The sequence below is a fragment of the Propithecus coquereli genome, unplaced genomic scaffold, assembly GCF_000956105.1.
Source record: "Propithecus coquereli isolate 6110/MARCELLA unplaced genomic scaffold, Pcoq_1.0 Scaffold68, whole genome shotgun sequence".
Classification (NCBI taxonomy): domain Eukaryota; kingdom Metazoa; phylum Chordata; class Mammalia; order Primates; family Indriidae; genus Propithecus; species Propithecus coquereli.
Genome location: NW_012152840.1, coordinates 5,388,827 through 5,414,938, shown reverse-complemented (window position 1 = coordinate 5,414,938; position 26,112 = coordinate 5,388,827). Strand labels below are relative to the sequence as shown.

The 26,112-nt window shown below is 35.9% G+C and overlaps 1 protein-coding gene and 1 pseudogene across 1 annotated transcript in view; both read right to left on the bottom strand.

Annotated features, from left to right (window-relative positions):
- Nucleotides 1–26,112, bottom strand: part of LAMA2 (laminin, alpha 2) — a 551,451-nt gene that overhangs the window by 40,464 nt on the left and 484,875 nt on the right. Inside the window, exons 45-50 of the mRNA XM_012660792.1 lie at nt 22,277–22,401; nt 17,352–17,514; nt 16,513–16,657; nt 5,844–5,982; nt 3,742–3,753; nt 441–561 (exon numbers count right to left, since the gene is read on the bottom strand). Coding sequence (XP_012516246.1) covers nt 441–561; nt 3,742–3,753; nt 5,844–5,982; nt 16,513–16,657; nt 17,352–17,514; nt 22,277–22,401 — 705 coding nt within the window. The remainder of the gene's footprint in view (nt 1–440; nt 562–3,741; nt 3,754–5,843; nt 5,983–16,512; nt 16,658–17,351; nt 17,515–22,276; nt 22,402–26,112) is intronic.
- Nucleotides 10,143–10,591, bottom strand: LOC105823604 (annotated as a pseudogene).

Sequence of the window (26,112 nt, the reverse complement as noted above, 5' to 3'; positions counted from 1 at the left end):
CTAGTGTTACGGTGTAAATTACTCCTTGCTATTTGTGTAAACTCCAACACATTCCAGAAAAAAAATAAGGTTGTTAATAAATCTATATACAATACTAATGGTAAAATAAATTTAAAGTAGATGACAAAAATGAAGAAAAGGGAAAAGTAGTGTTGGAAAGGAAGAGAGAAACAGAAAAGAGATTAATATTAAAGATACGTGCTATGAAGGGCTATACGTGTGGGAAGGTGGATCATAATTTTGGGTCTTCATAATATCTTTTCCATCATTGTAATTTATAGAATGCTTCAGTCTTGTTTTATCATTCATGCTTAGCTAAGACTAGGGTCAGTAGAAATCTAAAATATATTAACAAAAGACTAATCCCCATAAGAGCATCCACGTTATGTAAGTGAAATCTGATATAAATGTGTTTAGGGAACCATTAGAAACAGACTAACCTCCAGGGAGCATCCTTTGGTAACACCAACATAATCAGGGCTACTGAGTATATTGTATGGAGTTCTTGAAATTTCAATATCTTTGAGACAGCCGGAATATTTCTTCAAGTTTACTTCTGGCCTATTGAATAGTCAAATGGAGAACAAAAGCAGTATCATTAGGGTGATGGCAGTGTACTCTCTGACTACTGGGAAGAAGCCATATGGAGCAGACACATAAGCAGGTACATCACAGACATCAAACTGTGCACACATGTACCCAGCAAACTCTGCTTTCCATTATCTACTGGTTGGACTAAGTGGATGTTAACATCATCCAGCAGCAGGAGTCTTTATATAGTTCTTCTCCTCTTTAAAAATAATCTCACCCACAGTATTTAAGCACAAGGTACAGGAATTAACTGACTTCTTATTAACACTTCATATGCATAATGAAGTAAGTGTTTCTTTTTTCCACCAAACAGCAGGTAATTGTGTAGGCAGCATAATCAAACTACATATTAAAAAAAGTTTTTAAAAATCTTGCTCAAGATTTAGAAAAAAATATCTGGAAATGCTTATTTTGAAAAGAAAATATTTCTTTCATTTATATGTTTTTTTGGGGGCACCTGAAGAATAAGATAATATATATATATATATATCTTTAAAGCTTTTAAGTACAAACAAACCCCAATGAACATTCTTTTGGATTACATTGTCTAAAAACAAATATTTTAAATTGGCTTTATAGATTGACACCGAAGTCTGTATTCTATATTGGAATGATAACAAAATAAAGCAACCAAATGCAAAAAACATGCATTTCATTTTTCCAATAAGATTGAAAAATGGCTTTTATACCCAAACTATGCTTGAATGTTTACTTTTTGCTCACTACTTCTTAAAATGGGGCAAACATGCCAGCAGATTAGAAAGTGAAGATCTTGTTCTTGAGTCCAGATGTTGCTGTGGTTTGTTATATAATGTTACGCAAGTGATCTGACTTCTCAAAGACTCAGCGTCCTTATATGGGCATGATAACAACAGTATCTACATTATCAAGTTGCAATGTTTGGATAATTTAGTGAATACCATAGCACACAGTAAGTGCTCAATAAACATGAGCTAGCAGGTTGCTAAAGATGATGCTACTTCTTTAGCTATAATAGTGCTGTCCAATAGAACTTCCCATGATGATAGATAAGTTCTGCTCTGCACTGTCCAAATCAGTAGTTGCTAGCTATAAATGGCTATTGAGACTTGAAATGTTGCTTGTCCCAATGAGAAACTGCATATTTATTGTTATTTAATTGTATTTAACTTACATTTGAATTATATCGCACTATATATTGAACTACTGGATTATATCAAACTACATACCGGCTACTATATCGAACAGTGAAAGTATATAGGAATAAAAAGGTAATTTTTCTTTGTGTGATGTTAATAAGCATCTGTAAAAACTGTCCAATCAACATCAAAATATTCTACTTGATAGGGTAATGATTAATTCTCTCCTCATTGTCGCATGATGCCAAGTTTCCCTTTTTTATCTTAATGAAAAACACATGGCATGAGGAAAAACAGGTGGGAAACCAAATTAGACCCTGGCAGTGTGTATAAGGTGATTTATTTCATGTCAGGTATTTGTTCCTTTTTTTTTCCCCCTTCTCTCTTTCTCTTTACGGAACTTCTTTAGTTTCACTGATAATTTTCCCTTGTTCCCAAGGTCTTCCTTATGTTCAGTCAGCTGGTTATTATAAAGAACATGCCTAACTGGAGGCTGAGGATCTTGCTTATATTTTGTTTTTGTATAAAGCAAAGAGAATGGTGAATTTCATTCTCAGTGTTCACTTGCTTCCATATTTTCCTTTAGGGCAGTGGTCCCCAACCTTTTTGGCACCAGGGACCGTTTTCCTGGAAGACAATCTTTCCACGGACCAGGGAGTGGGGAATGGTTTCAGGATGATTCAGGCACATTACATTTAGTGTGTACTTTATTTCTATTATTATTACATTGCAATATATAACGAAATAATTATACAACTCGCCATAGGTTGGGGACCCCTGCTTTAGGGGAAGATAGATTTATCATATTTTTTTCAGAGGTCCTGTCAATAAAGTAAATCACTCCTACAAATTATATAGCTCATTGTTCATGAAATTGCAAAGAATCATTTCAAAATATAACGATTTAGCAAGCTCAGCATTATGAAAATCACAGGGGATAAATACTCACATCCAGTGACTGGACTCCTAGTGGTAACCATGGGTCTGTTTTTTGAGGGTCAACACTCAAAGGCTAAATTACTAAGTTACACAGTGACATCTCAGCTTCATTATCATATATTTCCATGAAAGCCATTCTTTGCCTTTTAGCCATCTCAACAAACATAGTACGACTGGTCTCATAACTGTATCATGATAAAACAATGTGGTTTGTTTTTCCTCCACTTTCATTTCTATGTATTCTAGTTTCTGATATTGAAAATCTAGCCTTTGCTTTAGAAATTTCTTGGATCAGTTCAGCCTCATTACCTTCTTTCCAAGAAATTTGGCATAGTTAGGCTCTGGAATGCCAAAACACCAGGCTTTAGTTCTAGCCAGAGTATGCAGATCTGCACATCTCTGGGATTTGATGAGCCATTTACTGAGGCTTGCCACTCATAGCTTTCATGCTAATGCCTGTCTTCAAGTGAGAATTAAAGTGTTCCTGAGAAGCTAGGGAATCTAGCAAACTTCTTCACCTTTAACAAAAACACTTGTTTTAAATATAGTATTTCCAGAGATTCCTTTCATCTGGCTCCATAGCTAATTTTAAATAAACATGGCAATAAATAAGCAGATTTGATGAGACGTGCAAAGGCCATGTAAATGTTTGCATATTTTCAGGCTGCAAAAAGCAACAAGGCAGTGGTAAGCGTTCGAGAGCATGGGTTGATCGTTCAGCAGACAGCATGGTACTAGGGTTCAACCCAACAGACTAGACTGTGCCCAAAATCTTGCCCAGCTGCCCTTTGAGTGTGTGCTGCTGGTCACCAGGGGTGCTGTGCGCAGGTGGTGGGACAAGTAAGCAGAGCAAATCTATCATCACTGCTGGTGAGATAACTCAAATTGCAGCTCGACTGAGAGTGGATAAGCAGCAGCATCTTCATAAGCGAGAGCAGCATGGAAACTCTCAGAAGGCATAGCTTGCTCGTGAAATGTACTATGAACAAAGCTGCATGGGTGGCACTCTGCGTCTGCATGGCTGCTTTATCTAAGAAGCCACATTTGCTGAACCCATGCACTTGAAGAAGGCATGCATAAATTTAAATTTTACCTTGCTTTCATACTAGGTCAAAGGAAAGAGAAAACAAAAACAAAAACAATTTATTTATAATTGCATTTCATTTAGTAAAACAATAAACTTTAATCATAAATCTTTAAAAAAAGCATCTTACAGGGATCTACAAAGGAAAGGAATGCAAAACAATGACAGAATAGAAAACAGATGAACAGAAAACAGATATATGTCCTTGAAATTAAAATACAGTGAAATTAAAATCCAGATATGACCATTGCTCACACTGCTCTCTTGGAAAATTTTAGTTTTGAAATATGAATTTAAAGTACTTATTTTCATCAATCTAATGAATGGGAAAATACATGAATGTCACTATTCTGTAATATTCATGAGTAGCTTATAAATATTGTCTTTCAAAGAACTTGAGCATAACAATACATGTAAAAATAATTTATGTTTACTACATCCTTTGTACTCTATCATATGGAGATCCTGCCCATGGGCAAAATAACAGGTAAGTATGAATGCTTGGTTCCTTTATCAATCACAAATATATATCTGGAGATTATTTTGAAGTAATGTGCTATACTACAGCAATATTACACTGTAATTACGGAATGCTCTACTGTGAAGGTAAAAACATCTTGGTGATAAAGATTCATTCAATATATAGTCTCCAAGCCAAGACATAAACCCTTTTCAAAGAAGTTAATAGGTACACCTTTGTAGATAATTCCTAAAAATTACTTTATGATAATTAAAATCATCACTTGAATAAATGAAGCTAGGTTTGGCTAGCTTTATTTTGGCTATATTTAATTCACTTAATAGAATATAGTTAATGATCTTGCAAAGTAAAATACTAAATTTGAACAACTGGATCCCAGTATTTAGTACAGTGCCTGTCACATAGTAAGTGCTCAACAAATACTTGCTGAATGACTGACAACCGGATTTCCAATAATAACTATGTCACTATTCAAATAAATTTGATTTGTAATGATTTTTTCTGACATGACACTTTAAATCTATATTCCCAACACAAATGCAGAGCCAGTTTATTTGCACCAGGAAGCTTGTCAACTCATACCCTTGAAAGCTTGGCAATTAGACAATGGTCTATGAGTTTAGTTTTGGGAAGAAGAGGAAATCTTAGCCTGCATGCTAGCTATCATAACATGAGACTGAAGTTCCACTACTCATTTGGGAAATATGGAAATAACTAAGCACCATAGTTTTCAGCTATTCTGAGATTTTTCCAAACATAATTTGTCTTTTTGGACTAGAAATAGTCCTAGAAATAATATTGAGACAAGACTTTTATATCCATTAAAAATTACCAGACTAATTAAACAAAACAAAAAATTAAAAACAAGGTAGTCTGTATTTGTAATAAACTCTTAAGGTTTAACTAAATCAATTAATCCCATTCTAATTAAATTCCATTAATGTTTATTGAACACCAAGTACCCTATAAGCTTTATTTCTTATGTTTTCTAACAAGCAGTGGATTAATTAAGCACCATGTGAAATATTTTCTGACATTTTTTAGTTACTTTATTTTTTGAATCAACTAAATTATGAAGGAAATATGTCCCCCCATCCTGCTAGCTAAAAAGCATATGTGAAATTAAAAAAAAATATTGGCACGGGTATGAGAACAACTAATACAGTTTTAGTATTGGGCATATGGGAAAGCTCCAATATGCCATTATGATCCTAATGCTTAGCAATAAAATAGGTTCTCCTCACAGTATCCTGGAACACTGACTAATTTTCAGAACACTAAGCAATGTCAGAGGGCTATTATCTCCAGTGAATGTGCAAGGAGAACAGCAATTACAAGATCCACATTCAACTCTGGCTTCCACCTTTAATTACTTTCATAATTCTTTACTGCAGGTGCATATAAGGGAAACAGTGATTCAAATCCATCTCTTCAACAAAGATGTCAAATTAATCCTTTGGTTCCTAAATTCTGGTGTTGTTTTAACATGCAACATGATTTTTTTGATAAGGCCTTTCTGCAACTAAAGGTTGTATGACATTCCTATTATAATTAAACTTCAGAACTCTGGTAAGCATAGTGGTCATTTAATTAAAACTTAATCCTTAGCTTTAAATATACTCTAAATTACCTCAAGTTTCTCAGCGTTGGTAGGCCACCAAAATATATTTTGTCATCTGCTTTCAGGTCAAGACCAAAGTTGTTTCCAGGAGATGAAGTTGCTATGTTCTCCTCCTGATTAGTATCTATATCTACAATTGATATGTTGGCTGTAAAGGAGATAGAAATTGTAACATTTTATTTGAACAATATCAACCACATCTGTATCATCACTGTTAAGATAAATTTCATTTAATTTTAAAATTAACATTGACTTTCTCAAGCACTTGTACTGTATTTGGCCATTTAATAGTTGCAGAAATTACAATAACATCAATAAATACATTATTAAACTATCCACAAAAAAGCATGAAACTAATAGCTTGAATATCAACAAAGGCAAACCAATGAAGATAACATAGAGAAATTAAGATGGACATCAAAGATCCATTTGATGTAGTGCTCTGTAACATAGATAAGTAGTTAGAAAATAAAGTAAGATAAATAATTAAATGTTAACATAGATATCTAATGGGGAATGGGTATCTAATGAGGAATCAGGTAATTCATCAGAAACATGCTGAATCTGCAGCTCTTTCTGTAAATTTCACTTTCTGCAGAACTCCTGGGGTTTAGGCTCTTCTGCAGAGTGTTACTCCTTTGCACAGTATGGTTGTACATGGAAGTGGACGGATGGGGATGTTTGGTTCTGCAAGATGAAGGGACCTACAATCCGCTGTAAACTGCATATTAGACTGGGACGCTGAGGGCTGTGAAAGAGGTATAGTCCTTATGCCTTATTGCTTTTCTCTTGGGTCTTTCAAGGTATTTCTAATATGATGAATATAAAAATTCAGAAATAGAAAGGAAAAAAGGAAAGAAGAAGCACTTCTCAGTTTAAACTGCTTTGTTTAGAAAGCAGATGGGAACTCCTATCTCATTGATTCCTCTCTGCCCAGCCCCTTCTTAAGGGTTGAGCTAGGCTCTTTCTGAATTCATGCTTTCTCACCGTAACATTTGTCTAGACCCAGGCTTTAACTATTTCATATGCATCCTTGATGTGTATTGAGACATTAGTTCCTTAACAAGATAGATTTGGCCTCTAAATCTTTGCCTGATGTAGGATCTGAATTAACAAGGATTTGAAAATGGACATTTGAACCAATGGATTATAAAGGAATTTGTGTTTATTCATTGGAATGCTTGTTTCTTGTATGTTCCTGGTTCAAATAAATATGACAAACACTGGGTAAAACAAAGATAAACGTATGTCTTAATTTTATGGCTGCCAAGATCTTTCAACTAATATGCAATGCTAATATGCAATGCACTTCTCCGAGAGAGGGACATAGAGCAAGATGTACTTCCCAAATTTATTTGACCATGAAATATTATTATTTTTCCTTAACTCATCATCTTTCAAAATTAGTGTCTTTTAGAAAATACATAAATATCAAATTCCAAAATTCAGTTGTAGTTTCTAGTTCTACCATTCTAAAAAGATGTATCTTCAATAAAACCAAACATAACTGCCTTATAAAAAATGACCAAAATCAAAAATATCCAAACCCATTAACAACTTAAATTCTCAAAGTAGACTTTTATAAAAACTAAACAACAAAAACACTGAAAAGGAATAATTGTCCTGTTAAAAATATTTAGCAAGTTAAGATTTGAAAATTTAATTACTTTCATGCCCCTTAATTCCATACATACATTTAATTACTTTCATAGACATAATTAGTTTCATACCATACATCTCCTTGACTGGACTGGTGGCTAAAAGAAAATAGATTTGTAAACCTTTTTCAAGACTTTTTCATACACATTCCTTTTAATCTAGATCAGGGAAGATGTTTTCATATGGGGCTGTTAACTGGCACATGAAAATAGACTCTTTCTGCAGACCTGGTGGGTATTTTAATGGTATCTGAAAATGAGATTTTGCCTCGCTATCACAGGCAAGCTAGTGACTGGAGGTGGTTTTCCTCCTTATCCCTGAGTGAATATATGCATTCTGAGAAATAATTCCAAGAAAAAATGATTAAAGAGCAGCAACACAATTGAATTGAAATTCACTGGCCCAAGAGTTAACTCTGGCAGACAGATGCAGGATGGCATATTTTTACTGACCTAAAGGAAGAGCTTCACTCTATTCTTTGTAAGTGATAGCAATGAAGTAGATTCTACTATAAAATGCTAACACTTGCTTTTGTTTCTTGCCCTATTTCTTTTCCTAACAGAATAGAAAAGTAAGATATAACACAAAATTTCAGAGTTGATGAGTTCAGATGTCATGTATGGGTAAGCAAGGAAATAAGGGTTTTATTAAATAATAGACACAATACGGGATTAACAAGTATTTTATAATCGATGCTGGGGTGTTACAAGCTAAATGTTTTTGCTTTGGTAATTCTTTTTTTCTCTCTTTTAATTGATTCAAAATCAAAATCATCGTTCTCAACTTTGTTTCACAACAATGCACTTGAGGGATATGGCAGACTTCCTATTAGTGACCGTGGGATGCCCTCCTGAAGGATTGTATTTGAATTCCAAGGGGAAGTTCTCATATAACTAATTGAGAATAATTCATGTAAAACAACCAATTTGATCACTGAACAGGAGAGGTGCCCCTCATTGCTGGAATCTTATTTCAAATTCCCATCCCACTACTCTGTGAACTCTGATCTTGCTAAAGTCCTCAGAGACCTCCCTATATCCAAACTTGATGGAGTCCTTTTAGTTCTTATCTTAATCTATACTTATGCAGTTTTTGGTGCTGTTAGCATTTCCTTCTTTTAGGAAATTTCTTCTTTTGGCTTCCATAATGCTAAGTTTTCTGGCTTCTCCTACCTCTCATTCTCAATCTCCTTTCCTGAGACCTATTTTTTGAACAACACTTCTGAAATATTTATGTTCCTTAATGTCCCTTCCTTTGCCCACCTCTCAGGTTTTAGCCATCTGGGTAAACTCACGTTTATATCTACTTACAATATATTGATGACTCAAAAATATGTATACCTGGACCTGACTTTGCCTAAAAATCCACATTCAACAGGTGAGACATGATCATCTGTATTTTCCTTCAGTACTTCAAACTTAATATACTCCAAAACAAAAAGGAAATGATTATCTTTCTACTCCCAGATCTGTATTACTTATCTTATTTGGTGGTATTATATGACCCTCACCCAATCTACTAGAAAGTTATCCTGACTTTCTCCTTATCATTCATATCTAATCAATTAACAGACTTATTAAATTCTTCTCCTAAATAACTCTAATATCTGTTTTATTTTTTAAAACAGTTTTTATTGAGGTATAATTGACATATTATAATTTGTGCATGTTTAAAGTGCACAATTTAACAAGTTTTGATATGTATAAATCTATGGAACCATCACCACAATCAAGAAAATGAACATATTCATCACCCCCAAAATTTCCTTATACTTCTTTTTTTTTTTAAGTCAATGGTCTTTATTGGAAAAAAATAAAACTAGCACTTACAAGGTGGAATGGACAGAAATTGTAATTTCTTGAACAGCAATGTTGACGAGTGTGACGTCCACAGCCACAGCCTACTCTGCCGACTCTAAGTCATGGTTCAGAAGGTTTAAAAACAGAGAGTCCAAAGATGCTCCTTGGTAAAGGTTTCTTATTAAAAATTTGTGTGAACAGTGACAGCCTAACGCCCATTTCACTCTAGTACCATGCAGACAACGCTAAACCAGCATACTCGGGCATGCCTCCTCAGGGTGTGTCGCCATCACCGTGGGTCAGAGCACACGAAAGTACAAGAGGACCATCCTACCAGTGGGGCTATGGTCTCAACAGTTTATCCTTCACTCATTTGTCTGCATGTCATCCTGAGGTAAACCAATTTTAAATGTGTCCATTTTCAGTAAACCAGCTATGACAATTCATACTAAACAAATTGACCTAGAACCCATTTGAATAGGTTTTCAATTTGTTTTTTCATTTTTCATTTTTAATACAAATGCCTGACTGTGCTCGATCGTCAAGCTGCACGCATGAAAAACTGGCCAGCCCAAACAGTGTATTAATCATTAGCAAATGGAACTTTAAGGAGTCCTGGTAGTACAAGTATTTATATTGTAAAACTGATGTGTAGTTTGATCTTTAGGGGACAAGACCACCAACCAATACATGCAGATTTTGTGCGTGTGGACAGACGGTACTTTTGACATTCAGTTTTGCTATATAGAAACACAATGAATAAATGAACTTTTTCTTTTTTTTGCAAGAGGTAAGTAAAAGATTCAATTTGATTTTTCTGGAGGCGGGAAAAGGAGTTGAAAGTAGGTCTTCATTTTGCAGTCATCATCTGTATGACTTCTTCATAGTTGACTTGTCCATCTCCATCAATATCTGCATTTCTGATCATTTCATCGACTTCTTCATCTGTTAGTTTTTCTCCTAAGTTTGTCATGACGTGAGGTAGTTCTGTTGCACTGATGTAACCACTGCCATCCTTGTCACTTCGAACGCCTCATGGATTTCTTCTTTGCTGTCTGTACCTTTCATTTTTCTAGTCATCATAGCCAAAAATTCGGGGAAGTCAGTGGTGCCATTACCATCAGTGTCCACCTCGTCGATCATATCCTGCAATGCGGCTTCTGTTGGGTTCTGACCCAGTGACCTCATGACAGTTTCAAGTTCCTTTGTTGTGATGGTGCTGTCTCCATCTTCATCAAATAGGGAGAAAGCTTCCTTGAATTCAGCAATCTGTTCTTCGGTCAGCTGATCAGCCATGTTGCAAACGAAGGGACGAAGAGCACAGGGGGAGAGGGTGGCTGCACAGCACAGGGGCTGTGACAGCAGGGGTGCCTCTCTGCTGTTGCAGCTGCTAAGGTGCGCTGTGCTGACCGCGCTGTCTGACTGCAAGTGACATTCGCATCCACGAGACGCACCACTGCCTCTTATACTTCTTTATAATTCCTCCTTCCTGCCTTTCCCTTCAGGTCTCATTCACAAGCAGCCTCTATTTGCTTTCTGTGACTGTAGATTAGTCTGCATTTTCTAGTAATTTTCTATAAATGTACTCTTTTTTGTGTGCCTTATTTTGCTCAATAATCATTTTGACGTTCATCGATTTGTATGTATATTAATACTTTGTGATTTTTTATTGCTGAGTAGTATTCCATTGTATGGATATACCACAATGTGTGTGTATCTCTTTACCTGTTGATGGATATTTGAGTTGTTTACAATTTTTGAGTAACACAAATGGAAGTAATATGAACATTCAGGTATATGTTTTTATACACAAATATGCTTTCATGTGTCTTGGGTGAATACCTAGGAGTGAAATGGCTAGTTCATGTGGCAGGTGCATATTTAACAGTTTTGAGAAACTGCCAATCTATTTTCCAGTGTTTTTGTGCCATTTTATATCCTCACCAGCAGGGCATAAGAGTTCCAGTTGCTCCACATACTTGCCAGCATTGGGAATGATCAGTCTTTTTAATTTTAGACATTCTACCAACTGTGTAGTGGTATCGTGTTGTGAATTTATTTTGCATTTTCCTAATGTTGAATCCCATGGCAACTCTTATTTCAAACACTGTTCATCGCCTGCCTAGACTATTATTGAACCTAATTGATCACTCTGTCTTGGGTTTGGTCTTCTGAAAGTATATGTTCCATATTGACACCTAGAGCATTAAACTTAAAATGAAATGACTATGCCACATCTCTACTTAAAATCCTCCAATGGATCATCAAGATGAATCCAAACTTCTCAACATAGTTTAAATGATTTCCTGTGATCTGGCCCTTGCCAGCATGCCAAGTATTGTCTTCCACCATTTCTTTGAAATTTAAACTCCAGTTATTCAAACTTATAATTTCTCCCTAAATAATTCATACTTTTAGATATCATTATCTTTTTACGTGATACTCCTTGGCCTGGATCACTGTGCAACTGCTTCCACTCCCCATAAAATGTTTTAGGGCTCAGTTAGTACCCTATCTCTCTCTTCCCATAGAATCTGCCTTAGTGTTTACTACTTCCTAAAGAATTTATTTATTTGTACAGCACAGAATATGTTACTCAAGGGTAGGAACTGTATTCATCTTCATTGATTCAGTGCAGCATCTGATATATAGTTGGCATTTAATAAATGTGTCTTATAAGAACTAATCTTACCAGAGCAGGTAGTAAGGATTAGCTTCCCAGGCCTTTCTTCTTTTCCTTTTTAATTTAGATTGCCTGATTTAAATGCAATCTTTGAATATTGCTCCTGAAGGTAAATGACTATATTCTTGTATTCTATTGAGATTGCATTTTCAGCTATATATAAGAAGTCTATATTTGTTTTTCTTTTGTGAATTGTTTATAACCTTTGCTTCTTTTTATATTGTGGCTTTAATGCTTTTCTTTTTATTAGAAAAATTAATACATGTTAATTGACCTGCTAGAGTAATAAGAAGCATTAAAAGTAGCAGAGAAAATATATTGGGTATATGAGAATACATGTGGAAAAATAGAACAACTATAGTCTTATTATAAAAACAAAATTTCACCTATTTGATTTGAGAAGTTGGTGCTGAGACCTCAGAGATAATAGAGAATGAGCAACGACCATGGGCAGGAGAAGGTAGAATTTTCCAGCCTAATCTGAGAACCAAAGTTCTGAAACAGTAAACCTCATAAAGCTTAATGTGATTTTTTTTTTAATGGCGATACTGTAAAGACACATGAGAAAACGAAGAAGAATGACTCATGTCATTAAGACCCAAACTAAAAGTGAGAATGGCCGCTAGGTGCCTTTGACAGGAGTATTCAGAAAGGCAAAAAGCAACATGAGTCTGGAGTGAATTTGAAGGCCAGGGTGGAGATTTATGAAAGAGAAGAAAGATATCAGCCAACTGCAAAGGGATGGAACTAAAGAACAGAAATGAAGCAGAAGATACTGAATGGGTTAAGATAAAGGAAAGTTCTTTCTGATTTCTGGACCACAGATTAGTAACAATGTAGCTCTATTAAAATCTGGAAAAATTAGACCAACTGGGGGAAGAACTTTCTGAACTGATAGAATGCTTGAGTTGCAATAAACCAAAAACATATTTTTAATTACTTACACAGTACTATAACTTGACCTTTGATTAACATTGATTCAGACCATAGATCTTTTGGTTACTTGTTTTATTAATAATAGACAGAATAAAAGTCTAGATAGCAGACTGATTATAAAAATTGGCATTTCCAAGGTAATTATTTATGGAAATTGTTCTCCTAAGTAGTTGAATAATTCTATCACTGTTTGTTACATTATAGATTTGCTTAACATATAATCTTTAGAGTTTATAGCACTAGTCAATTTAGCCCGGTGTTCTTGGTATTTTTCTTTTACCTTGTGATGTCTTCACAATGCATACCAATCTTTTACTTCTGTCTTCAAACCTTTTATTCTATTACCTCTCAACCAGTCCTATTCTCAGTCAATTTTCTCCTTCTAACTTCAATGAAAAAAATTAGCGCATCAGGAGAGAATTATCTCAAAATCCCATTCCGTACCTACAAACTTACCTCTGCTTTCACTTGTCCCTCTTCCCCTTTCATCCTATTTGAGGAAGAAGATTTTCTCTCTTTGTTTTAGACTGGGTGCTTTTTTGCTAGTCTGGGTGCCATCCTCTCAGGATTTCTAAGGACCCTACTATTTTATTTATTTATTTGTTTGTTTGTTTGTTTGTTTGTTTAAGAGACAGGGTCCAGCTCTGTCACCGGAGGCTAGAGTGCAACGGCACGATCATACCTTGCTGCAGCCTTGAACTCCTAGACTCAAGCAATCCTCCTGCCTCAGCCTCCTGAAATGCTGGGATTACAGGCATGAGCCAACATGCCTGGCCCCTGCTGTATTATCTATTATTCCTTTTTTTTTTTGTGTATTTCTGCTCACTTCCTTTTTACTTGTACATCATCCAGGGCCTACAAACATGGTCAAGAATCTTTCATGTATTCAGTCAACAAATATTTACTGAGTATTTACCATGTGCTAGGAACTGATGGAGAAAATCAACATGGTCCTTCACCTCATGATCCCTGCCCTCCATGCCCTCTAATTCCATATCCTCTTTCTTAGCTATTGCCCTTTCTTTCTCCTGGATCTCAGAGCCAAACTGCCTTTAGAATCAGTCCACATTCACTGTGGTCAGCTTTCCCATAGTCCTTTTCTCCATGATACTCCGTAATTGGCTCTCGCTGTAACCATGCCACACTCTTTCCAAGGCCTCCCATCACCCTTGTATTTCCAAAGACAATGAATTTCTTTGTCTTTATCTTCCTTGTGCATTTTGTGACATATGATAAGCTAAACTTTTCATTCTTTTAGAAACTCTTTCTTCTGCCTCTGTGATACACACTTTCTCAAGGATTCATTTCTCCTTTCTCTGATTATTTCTTCACAGCCTCCCTTCTGGCGTCTTCCTTTACTATATTGTTTCAATATTGGTGTGCTCCAGGGCTTTGAATCATCTTATTCTAGACATGACTGCTTGGTTTTTCTTAATTTATTTAGATAGAACTATTTAGAATTTGGTGGTAATTCCTAGTTATCCCTTTGTCTCTAAAACTCTGCTGATCTTCACATACAAATAACTAATAGCCTTCCAAACTACAGCTTCCCTAGGCTGCTAAAGGTACTACTACCTTTAATACAACACGTCCAAAATAGAACTCAGCATCTTTTCCAGTAACCTCTTCTCTTTTCTGTATCCAATAGCTTGGTGATTAGCACTGAAATATTATTGTTATCTAAGCAAAAAGAAAATCATTCTAGATCTTTCTGTCTCTTTTATAAACTTAGCCTCCATATCAAGTATATCACAAAGCTCTTCAATTTTAAGATGCTTAATATCTTTTAACTCCATTCTGCCCTCTCTATTCTCATGCGTATTGACTTATTTTCCATTCTCCTCACTCTTTACCTGGTTTACTGCACACTGCAGTAGCATCCTAAATTGTCACAAATCCACTCTCCAAGCTGCTAAGGAAACTTTACAAAAACATAAATCTGATGGTGTCGCACCCCTGATTTAAAACTCTTATAGTTCCCTATAGCTTTCATGATAAAGTGGAAACTCACTCACTTAGCTCATACAGCCCTGTGCGTACTGGCTCTGTTATCACTTGGCCTCATCTGATAATTTTTTGCCAACATTCATTGATTTAAGCTATGGGTTCACTTGTAGTTACTAAAGCATTTCCCAAAGTGTGTTCAGCAGAATGCTAGTATTTCAGGAATGGAAGACTTTCTGTGATTAAAGAAGTTTGGGAAATGCTGGGGTCCAACAGAGCTAAAGATGTTCTTACTGAACATCTATACAGAACCTCTAACATACAAATATGTATTGTTCTTCTTTTACATGGGAATAATGTATGCAACAGTACTCCAGTTTATAGAAGCACAAAACCAGTTTTTGTCCTAAGTGAGGAGTTTCTCCAGGGTTTCATGTTTCAAGGAAATGCTGTTGGAAAGGATGTAGTATGCATTTTGATGGCTCTGGGCTTTCATGCAACTTTCGCCACTCTGAAATGTCCACACGTGATTTTCATCCAGCTAACTCAACTCCTGCTTGTGCCTTAGGGCCACTCCCCTGGGAGCTGACCTCTCTGTTTGACTTCAGTGTCTCTCTTTTCTGAGATTGCTAGTCTGCAATATATACATCTCTATCACAGCAATTAGCTCTCTATCCTCTAACCATCTCCCTCATTAGACTGTAAGTTCCTTGAAGGCAAGGACTTGTCTTAGAACTTCATTTAGTTCTTGCACAGCATTTAGGTGCTTGGCAGATAAGTGTTAAATGCAGGAATGAAAGATCGTACAAAGTTAAATCCAAATTTTCATAAAATGTTGCATTGGTATCATAAACATTAATCAAGTCTATTTATATTAGCAGAAGTATCAAAGTTTCATTTGCAGATACTGGTAATGCCACATCTACATTACCAGTACACGGAATTAGGGGAATTAAATAGCAATAGCACTACAGTAAGTAATAGTGAACTTGGATTTCTGTCTTGGTGTGTGTGTATACACACACACACACACACACACACACACACACACACGTATATATATACATCTGTAATCACGTGTAAGTTTAAGCATACATTTCACTTTCTCTAGCACTAGGACAAAAATACCAAAATACCTGCTTATATGATCAAATAATATAATGTTTATGAAAGTGTTTTGAAATGTATCAGAATGATAAAAATGTCATGTTATTATTAATCAATTATTTGCTTGCATGCAGACAAAGTTTTGGCACTTTTAAAAAGCAAAGAACTGGTAGCTATGCCCTACCACTTCTACAAATTCTACTGTGGGATGCTTTAAAGGAAACATCTTGGCAAAATAGGAAAAAAAGAAAAGCACACAACATTTTTCAAACCTATTACAGGATATAATTTTACAAGCTGTAAGACAGTTTTATGCTTTCAAATTAAACTCTCGGTTTCAAAAGAAAATGACAGAGAACCATTTGGCTCTTCAATCAGTCACGTCTAATCCAAATCACCTATAATCTAAGCCAAAGAAATGACTGTATCAATTTTTCACAGAACTTGTGAGTAGCTAAAATTACCGACAGGGTCTTCCTCCTGATCAGGTGCATGTATGCTTTGGTAGCATGATTAAAACCCATCCTGCATTAGTACTATAAAAACTCACCTTGTTTCTGAATCCTTGACAGGGTGAATGATTTCCATTTCCCATCGTTATGGTTTTGATCGCTGACAACGGAAGCCATTCCTGAACCCAGATCATAACTGACTTTTATATGTCCATCAGTGAGCTCCACACTCATGAAATCTTTCTGTTAATAGAGTAAAAATACACCAGTGATTATACACAGAGAAATATATGAGCATTCACTTTTTTTGTGGGGTCATAATAGGGCCTTTAGGCTAAATTGCTGAATATGTTGCTCTGCTATAAAAATAATATTTTGAAAATAGAATTGGTGTTTCTATTTTGTGAATTTTTGTTGGTGTGATGTTATAGTGCAAATGGTCATGACCAAATTTCTAGGACACATCCATTTATCACAGTGGTAAAAAGTGGGTTCCTTTGAAAACATATTAAGTCAACCAAAAGATATGTTCCCTGAAAGAATTTGCTAAGAAATATTGACCTGAAAAAAATGAAGCCAAAGAATATTTAGAGTCACCTTTCAACTTATGCATCTAGAAGATGATTAAGGAAGTAGTTTTGCTGTTACGTAATTCCACACTTGGAAAATCTTTACTGGATGCTTCTTTTAAAGGATTACATGGAGAGTTATATTGAAAATAAATAGTAATTAAATTGTGTATGTGATTAAAGTTATCAATGAAAATATACAAGCACTATTTATATCACCCATTCTTGACTGTTACACAGCCATATCAGAATTTTTTTTAACAATAATTGATAATCTGACCAATAATTGGTAATTGTATTGGAAGTCTATATAAAAGAAGCAAACACATTTTCAATCATGGAAGAACTGCTGCATGTCTGATCTTTACCAGATCTCGTGTGGCAAGATACATCAGGAGAGCACTTGAAGAAAATGTCCTGAATTTGAACATGACAGTGGAGATGTTCGGGTACCAGCGAAGGGGGCGGCCAACCAATGCATAACCTTCACCATCAAACTGAATAGTCCCTTCACTATCTTCCACCTGAGGACTGAAAAGAGAGACATTTCCCACGAATCAGAGCATGTCTACTTGGTTTGTCATTATTCAATGCATCGAGGTATCCTCTGGGACTGAACTGAAAACTATTGTAGGGCAGGGACAATCCCAGACACATCTTCAATTGTTCTACTTCTCTCTACCCTCACTGCCACCATCCTAGACTGAATAACCACCATCTCTCACCTTTCATTAGGTATTCAATGATTAGGTCATTGATGTTTTAAATATTTTATGATTTACAGAAGTACTTGATAGTCATATTGATGTTTAAGTGGGTCTTAGTGGTATTTGTACAAAGTGGTGGGGTTTCTGGATGGGCTGAGAGTGCATTATTACATTTCCTATGTACATAACATAATGGAATATAGGCCTTTACACTCCAAATACTTGCCTTCTAACAGGTTTTTCTAGAACAAATTCAATTCAGACAATGAAGGATGCCTGTATTTATTTTTATATATATATATATTTTTTTTTTTTTTTTTTTTTTTTGAGACAGAGTCTCACTGTGTTGCCCAGGCTAGAGTGCCGTGGCGTCATCCTAGCTCACAGCAACCTCAAACTCCTGGGCTCAAGCGATCCTTCTGCCTCAGCCTCCCGAGTAGCTGGGACTACAGGCATGCGCCACCATGCCTGGCTAATTTTTTCTATATATTTTTAGTTGTCCAATTAATTTCTTTCTAATTTTAGTAGAGACAGGGTCTCGCTCTTGCTCAGGCTGGTTTCGAACTCCTGAGCTCAAACAATCCGCCCGCCTCAGCCTCCCAGAGAGCTAGGATTACAGGCGTGAGCCACCACGCCTGGCCTTTATTTATATTTTTATCTGTCTTCTTCACTAGAATATGAGCTCTATGACGCCATCTAGGGATTATGGGTCAGTCCCTATGTCAGCCGCAAACTTAGAACCTGGTATAGTATTTGGCTCATAGAATCTAGTAAACGTTTGTAGGATGAAACAGATTTTAGTATAGCAAATTGCCTCACAGAGAATGTATGTTCAATCAATACTGGTTGAATAATTAATGAATATTTAAGATAAGTCTTGTGAATATAACCTTTAAAATATTTTTTTCAAATATGATGCTCTATCTATTTACCTATCAATCATCAATCTAGCTCGTGCTGTTTTAGAGTAAGTCTCAACTGTGGGGCTTTCTGTGGGAAAGAGTTGTGTGCTGGGAGTAGCTAAACATAGAGATGTAGATCAGCCCACTTCACTTAGCTGATACTAGCCCAAACAAGGTAAGTCTGGCTTTGAATTGGTGACTTTGGGATGAGCAAAAAAAATGAGTCTTTCCAGGTATACTTTATAATATTTCAACATCTAACATTATACTAGAGTTTTCCTATTAATTTTGAATATGTTTACCAAAAAAGTAAATACCTCTTTATAACTAATAAATGCTAAGCTTCTTAACCTGCATTTTCCTTCTCTTTTGAACCTTGATGTTTGATCAAGTTAATAAGGATTAACTATGCTATTTTTGAACAGCCATGTTCTTCCATATGTAATTTGTTAACTATAGAACTAGATGTATTTTGGGGCTTAGTCTGTTAAAATTTCATCATCATTTCAATGTTCAGCTAAATGCATTTTACTTGTAGTAGTTTTGTCTAATTTAATCTTAATGCAAATTTTAGAAGTTTAAGAAAAATAAAATACACTTTAAAAAATATCTTTGACAGATTGCTCTTTTTAAAACATAATGACAATTATATCCCTTCTACTGACTACTGGATAAATGCAAATTTCTAAAGCTGCCATTCTGTCTTATATAAAATTTTCCCAGTCAACCTCTTAGCTTCATCTTTTACATCTTCCCCATAAAAATCATTCCTATTCTTTAACTGGAATGATTTTGGTCTTTATGTTAAAATGTGATAAATGTTTTCCTGAAAAGAAAACAAAAACAAACACAAACCAGGAGTTCTGTAAAAACTATTCTTACAAATAACAAGGCTTATGAGAAAATCGTATTGGGGCAGGTCACTCAAAACTTATACAACTACGGAATCAGAGCACTCACAAAGACAATAACAATCCTGATAAAAATATTAGCACAGGTCAAAAAGATACGTTAAAAAAATTAAAAATATAGAATTATTGTGGTAAACATAGAACTTCACCTTAAAAGGAAAAAGTGAAGGTAGTTTGATGACAAGGGTTGTAAGGAAGGATGGACACTATCCAGTGACGGAAATGTGGCAAAAATGCACCACGACGGAAGAGAACTGGGCAACGAACGTGCCATCTTGATTTGGCCAACATGGCGTGCTTGGCCAAAGCAAGCTGAAGGCAAGGCATGGGTGAATGGACACTGTGCAGGCTGTGCTGTGGGCACAGTACCATCAAGCTTGGTGTCTTCACTGCCTTGGTTTACTTTGCATTCAGCTACCCTTACTCATTGGTGTAAAACGTGACTATGCTAGAAGAACTGTGTATGAATCTATGTGGCCACTACATCTTACCCACATCATTCTCTCATTTGTCAGTCCTGGATGAGCGGATTTACACTTGTTCTTTTCTAAAAACGCTCTTGCTTTCCAACACTCCTCCCTTTGCTCTCACTGGTCTCTGGGACAGATCTAGCCACATTCCACCTGCTATCTCTTCTCATTGGACTCACGTCCCACATCAAGGCCCACCTCAAATGTTACCTCATCCATGAAGCAGATCTTGATGCCCTTAACCCAATGTGAATAATCATAGTATACCTTGAGTGTATCTTTTCAAAGGGAATTTCATTATGTCTTACACTTTGACTATTTTTAGTATTTGTCTTTTCCTTCCTTTTCCAAGCCAGGTGTCTCAGTGGTTGGGACTAAGTTGTATTCATGCTAATATCAGGAAGTTGTAAGCAAGAATCTCTGTAACCTACAAAACAACCTATGAATATATAGGAATACTATTATATTAATTAGCATGATACTTTACATGTTGAAAGTGCAAGACTTTTGCAGAATTGACAATTAGTGATGTTACAGTCTTACCTGGCATGCACTGCTGACTGGATATTTAAATGCTTAAGATGTTTTGTTGATAATAGGCTTTTGAAAATCCTACTTAGAAATTTAGGAAAGAAATGCCTAGGGAAAATTAATGTTTGTTTGTGAGTAGCAGAATATTAATGTGGACTTCATCGTCTTTGGTGTGTTGAAAGAATTTTACAGACAACCTTCCATATTAGATTTTATTGAAGATTATTAACAAAACTATTTTAAACTGTGAATGAGCCAGGCTTTCAAATTATATTGATGATTACATACTGCTAAAAAGAAAGAGATGGTTGGAAGTTAAAACTTTTAGAGAGAGACTATTTTAGGGTTACCTCTATGAAACTCTAGAGATGTTGAGAATTAAATGTGAAAATGTACTATGCTACATTAATGAGGACTTTGGGCCCTGAAAATGTGTGTGTGCCCCTTAAATTGGAAAACAAATACAAACCTCTGAGCAACTGATGGTTTTTTCTTTTTTTTTAAATTGTGGCAAAAAATTTTCTTTTAATTTCAGAATATTACGTACACACATTTTGGTTACATGAATTACTTTTGTATAGTTTGAGTAAAAGTTATAAGTGTGTCCATCACCCAGATAGTGTGCATTGTACCTGCTAGGTGTGAATTTACCCATCCCCCTCTTCCCCACCACCTGGTTGATTTCCATTGAATTTTACTACCGTATGTAACATGAGTGTTGATCATTTAGTTCCAATTTTAACAGCAAGTACATGTGGTGTTTCTTTTTCCATGCTTGTGATACTTCACTTAGGAGGATGGTCTCCAGTTCCATCCAGGTTGTTACTAACTGATGGTTTTTGACCTGCTATGTATGGCACATTAAGCTTCCAGGTATTTAATTTATATATAGTAGTTTTAATTTAATATAGTTCAAATTGTTTTAGGTTCAGGTGATTAGTGGGCTCTAAGATTTTTAATGCTGAAAAACTTCTATTTCCAGATAATTGCTTTACTTCCTCTATTCATTTGTATATAAAAATATTTATTCTCTATATACGCTTTGTGTGCTAGATATGTTAGATACATTTTATATATAAAATATTCTCTGTAGATGCTTTGGATGCTAGGATATAAATATTTTTAAATTTCTATTTGTTCTAACCTCTACCTATAATTGCCGATATGTGTTATAGCACTTTCTCCTGGCTTATCTTGGCCTCTTGTTCTCCTTCTCTCCTTAAGCAGAATCTTCAAATCCCAAAGGTTTCCACTTGAACCACTTGGAGGACCCTATGTATCTGTTTTAAAATCCTGGAGGAGATAAAGCCTGGGCTACGGTTCTATATTTTGTTATAAACACAAGTGGAATGAAGCCATGCTCAGTGAGGCCTGAGGCTTAATCAGTTTGGTGAGAAATCTCTTTAGGAAAAAAGAAATTATGACTACAAGCTACCCACAGACACACAAAATCCCCTGGTCACGAAGGGACGTTGGGGTGGAAAGAAATAGTAGTCTTAACTAATTGTGGTTAAAATATCACCTTTGCAAATTTTATGAAAACATATGACTATGAAAATGTACTGCTGCGGGACTTCCCAGGACCTGTGAAGATGCCTGCACCAATGGGCAGAGACTTGAAGTTTCATTAGCTTCGTGGTAAATCCACCTCTGAGCATGATCATCTCAAACCTGCCCCACAACACCCACATGCTAACAAAACATTGCACAATGAAATGGAAGCTTTTCTGATGCACAGGACAGACGTTGGGAGAGTTCTCATCTCAACTAACCTGACAGTACATCCTTTGCAATCACCTTCTTTTTCTCGGAAATTCCACAAACCTATAGGTTTATTGTCAAAGTATGTTTCTCCCATACAGCCAGTGAATGTGATCACACGTACAGCATCAGCCTTCTGTAGAAAGAAGTATTGGATTTGTTAGAATTTAGAATTTCCCAAATAATTCTGCAGAACATCCATGAGAGTTATTATCATCAGAAGCCAGAGCTCAAATATTGCATCAATGGATCCTGGTTATTTTTTGCTATACAAGTTTATCTCCATTAGTAAATAAATACTTCCTAGTTTCTGACCACAGGTGAGCTACTGACCTTTTCTGTGATTCCTTTTTTTAATCTGTAACATGGGATTACTGTGGGAATAAAATTAGACAATTTATTTATGGCACCAAGCTCAGTGTCTGGCACAGAGAAAGTATTTAACACGTTAATTGCCATGTGAGTTGTATTAACTCACGCTAGTTTTGAGCCCGGGGCCTCACGAAGCATATGTAACTCACACGTCTCTTTATCTTGGGAGTTGCGAGAACTACTTTTCAAGTTGCATATAACTCACGCACAGAAAACAATAAAAAAATAACAAATTTTTCATTAAATTTGAAAGGATCAATTTGTTTTTGAAGTTTTTATTTTATTTTTGTAATAAAACACCATGACCCCAGGGAAATTTTTTTTTTTTTCTACTGTGGCAGCAAATGTGTTAATAAACCCTAGTGCTCCTACACCATACACCATTTTCTTTGGGCAAATCTAGGCCACATATACACTAAGATTTCTCCTCCGAGATCAGGAGAAAGGGTACATACTGATGACCTAAAAGAGATTTTAAAAGCATGCGTATCAATTAGCCTATGACAATGCTGCATTACATTTTTCATTTCCATTCACAGCCTAGCAGGTTTCCAGTTCAAGAGAATGAAGAAAAACAAAGGAATTTTGTAAGAGAAGGGATCACGTTGGTGTTGTTTGCAGGTACACACAGTACAAAGCCTCAAGTCTAACGGGCTCGAAAAATATCTGTTGAATTCCAATCCTGGTGTCATTATCACTGGGAAAGGTCTTAGGCTTGGTATATGCCACGATCACAAAGGAGGGGAATGACTGAGTCCACTATAGAGAACCTTGTTGTAATTTAAACAACTGTGTTTCTTTTGGCATTGACAGATTACAATTAAATACAGTCATGCACCACATAATGACCAATTTCATATATAACAGTGGTCCCATCAGATTGTAATATCGTATTTTTACTGTACCTTTTCTATGTTTAGGTATGTTTAGATACACAAATACTTATCATTATGTCACAATCACCTACAGTATTTAGTACAGTAACGTGTTGTTCAGGTGTGCAGCCTAGGAGCAATAGGTTATACCATATAGCCCAGGTGTGCAGTAGGCCATACCTTCTAGGTTTGTGTACACCCTATGATGTTTGCACAACAATGAAATTGCCCAGTGACGTGTTTCTCAGAACACATCCCTGTCATTGAGCGATGCATGACTGTATTATATTCTGGTGCCTATCACTTTAGAAACTGTGCCAAAGCTAATACACATTTACTTGAATTATGTGGGAAAAGCAGTAGATTGACATGTTTGGGTTTTAGAACAAATGTAAGATGGTCATTGAAGAGTTAAAAGTTTGTAGTTGTAATTTTCGGTTAAACCCATCAACATGTGCCTCTTCCCATTGCTGCACAGTCACGTAGGAAGCATGTTGATCAGAACCCCTGACATTTACGAGTCAGAGTGGTCCTTGGAATGCTCCGTCATCAGTTAGAGCCTCTTAATTTTCTAGGGGTTGATTATCCTACTTGTGAATTCTACTTGCTTTTCGCTTCTCCTCACATCCTGAAAAGCTATACTTGAGATATTTTCCTGCTCATTTGAATTCTCATCAGCAAGTTCATTTAGTTACTTGTTTTCAGCTTTCAGTTCATATTCTGGTGTGGCAGGAGCCTTGAAACTCTTGGCCAAAATTATTTCTTAAGATTTTCTATAGTGTTCATTTGTCTATGTTTTCTTTTTTTCTGAGACTGACAGAAAGTTGTTTTGTGAGAATTACATCTGCATAATAATTATTATGTAAGGTACAATTTAAGGTGCGACTACTATATCTTAGGCTTTTGTCATATATTTTATACACATAAACTCACTATTCATTGTGTCTGTAAAGCAAGGTGATAAGAATGGAGACTCTTGTGCCTGTTAACCTGTGTTCAAAACCCAGCTCTGTACTAATTACTGTATGACCTTGGTCAAGACATTTAAATTTTCTCTTCCTCAGACTCCCTAACTATAAAATGAGGAGAATCTTAGTATCTACTTCGCTATGATCTGTGTGTTTGTTTCCCTCCACCCTGGCCCAAATTCATATGTTAAAATCCTACCCCTAAAAGTGATAGTATTAGGGCATGGGGCATTTGAGGGGCGATGAGATTGTGAGGGCAGATCCCTCATGGGATTAAAGCCCTTATAAAATAGGCCCAAAGGCGCTTGGTCATCCCTTCTACTATGCGAGGACACAGCAAGAAGGTGCCTTCTGTGAGGAATGGGCCCTCACTAGACACGGAATCTGCTGGTGCTTTGATCTTGGACTTTTCAGTCGCCAGAAGTGTGAGAAGTAGATGTTTATAAGCTACCCAGCTTTATGGTATTTTTGTTATAGCAAGCTGAATAGACTAAGATATACCTTTTGGGGTTGTTGTGAAAATTAAGTAAGTTAATTCATGTAAATTACTGAGAACATTACTTACACATGGTAAGGGTTATAAAAATGTTATAGAACTTTATAATTGTAACCTACAATATGCAGGCAAACTAGATATTTTTATTGCTTTTTCTAGCCGAGAAAACTGAAGCCCAAAGGGCTAAGTGACTTTCCTAAGGTCATATTTCAGTAAGTGGTAGATGAGAAAAATCCAACCTGGATTTGATTTCAAAATTCATAGCTTTTGTACTACTGTGTGCTATCTCTGTATTTATCTTTCTGGCAAGGAGAGAAAGTTGGTAATATGACTATACATTACTATGTACTATATATATTATACGTGGTTCTAAGAGGTGAGGATGATTTTAGTGGGTAGTTGTGGAATCAATTCCTGCACTTTAGAGTCACATCTCGTACACAAAGCAAATAAAACAACCTCACTCTATACGAAGATTGAGTTGTCATAAATTTGGGGTCACCCTGGCTTTTCGCATTTTCTGACTAATCTCATCCCAGGATGATTCTGACAAGCCCAGGATTATCCATTATATTTGGTTGTGCTCTTGCATCTCACCCAGAGTCGTTTTCCAACACCTAATTCCATTTAATCAACACAACCGTCTTTAAAATGAGAGCACTTTGCAATCTGAAACGCACAAGGACCTGTCATGAAGCAATTATGAATATTAAGTGCATTACCCTATAAGAATGAGAAGAGCAACTTGAAAAGTTTTAAAATCGGATCATGATTTGAAAGCTTATGGCTCCTGCGATTTTTCCCAAGGTATTCGTAAATCTTTCAATTAGATGTGAGTATGAACTTCATAGCACTTCATATCTATAAATCATAAATTGATTCAGAATACGAGATATACTTAAAAAACACTTTGCTCTTGAGGCAACTAAAACAAGAATATAAAAAAAAAAAACCGATGCCACAGATAAGGACAAAACAACAATTGTTTAAAAAGTACACATAGGCTTAAATATTTTGTCTCCAGATTGCACATTCAAGGAAGAAAATTCTTACTCAAAATAAGTTCATGTTAGGCCGGGCGCGGTGGCTCACGCCTGTAATCCTAACTCTCTGGGAGGCCGAGGTGGGCGGATTGT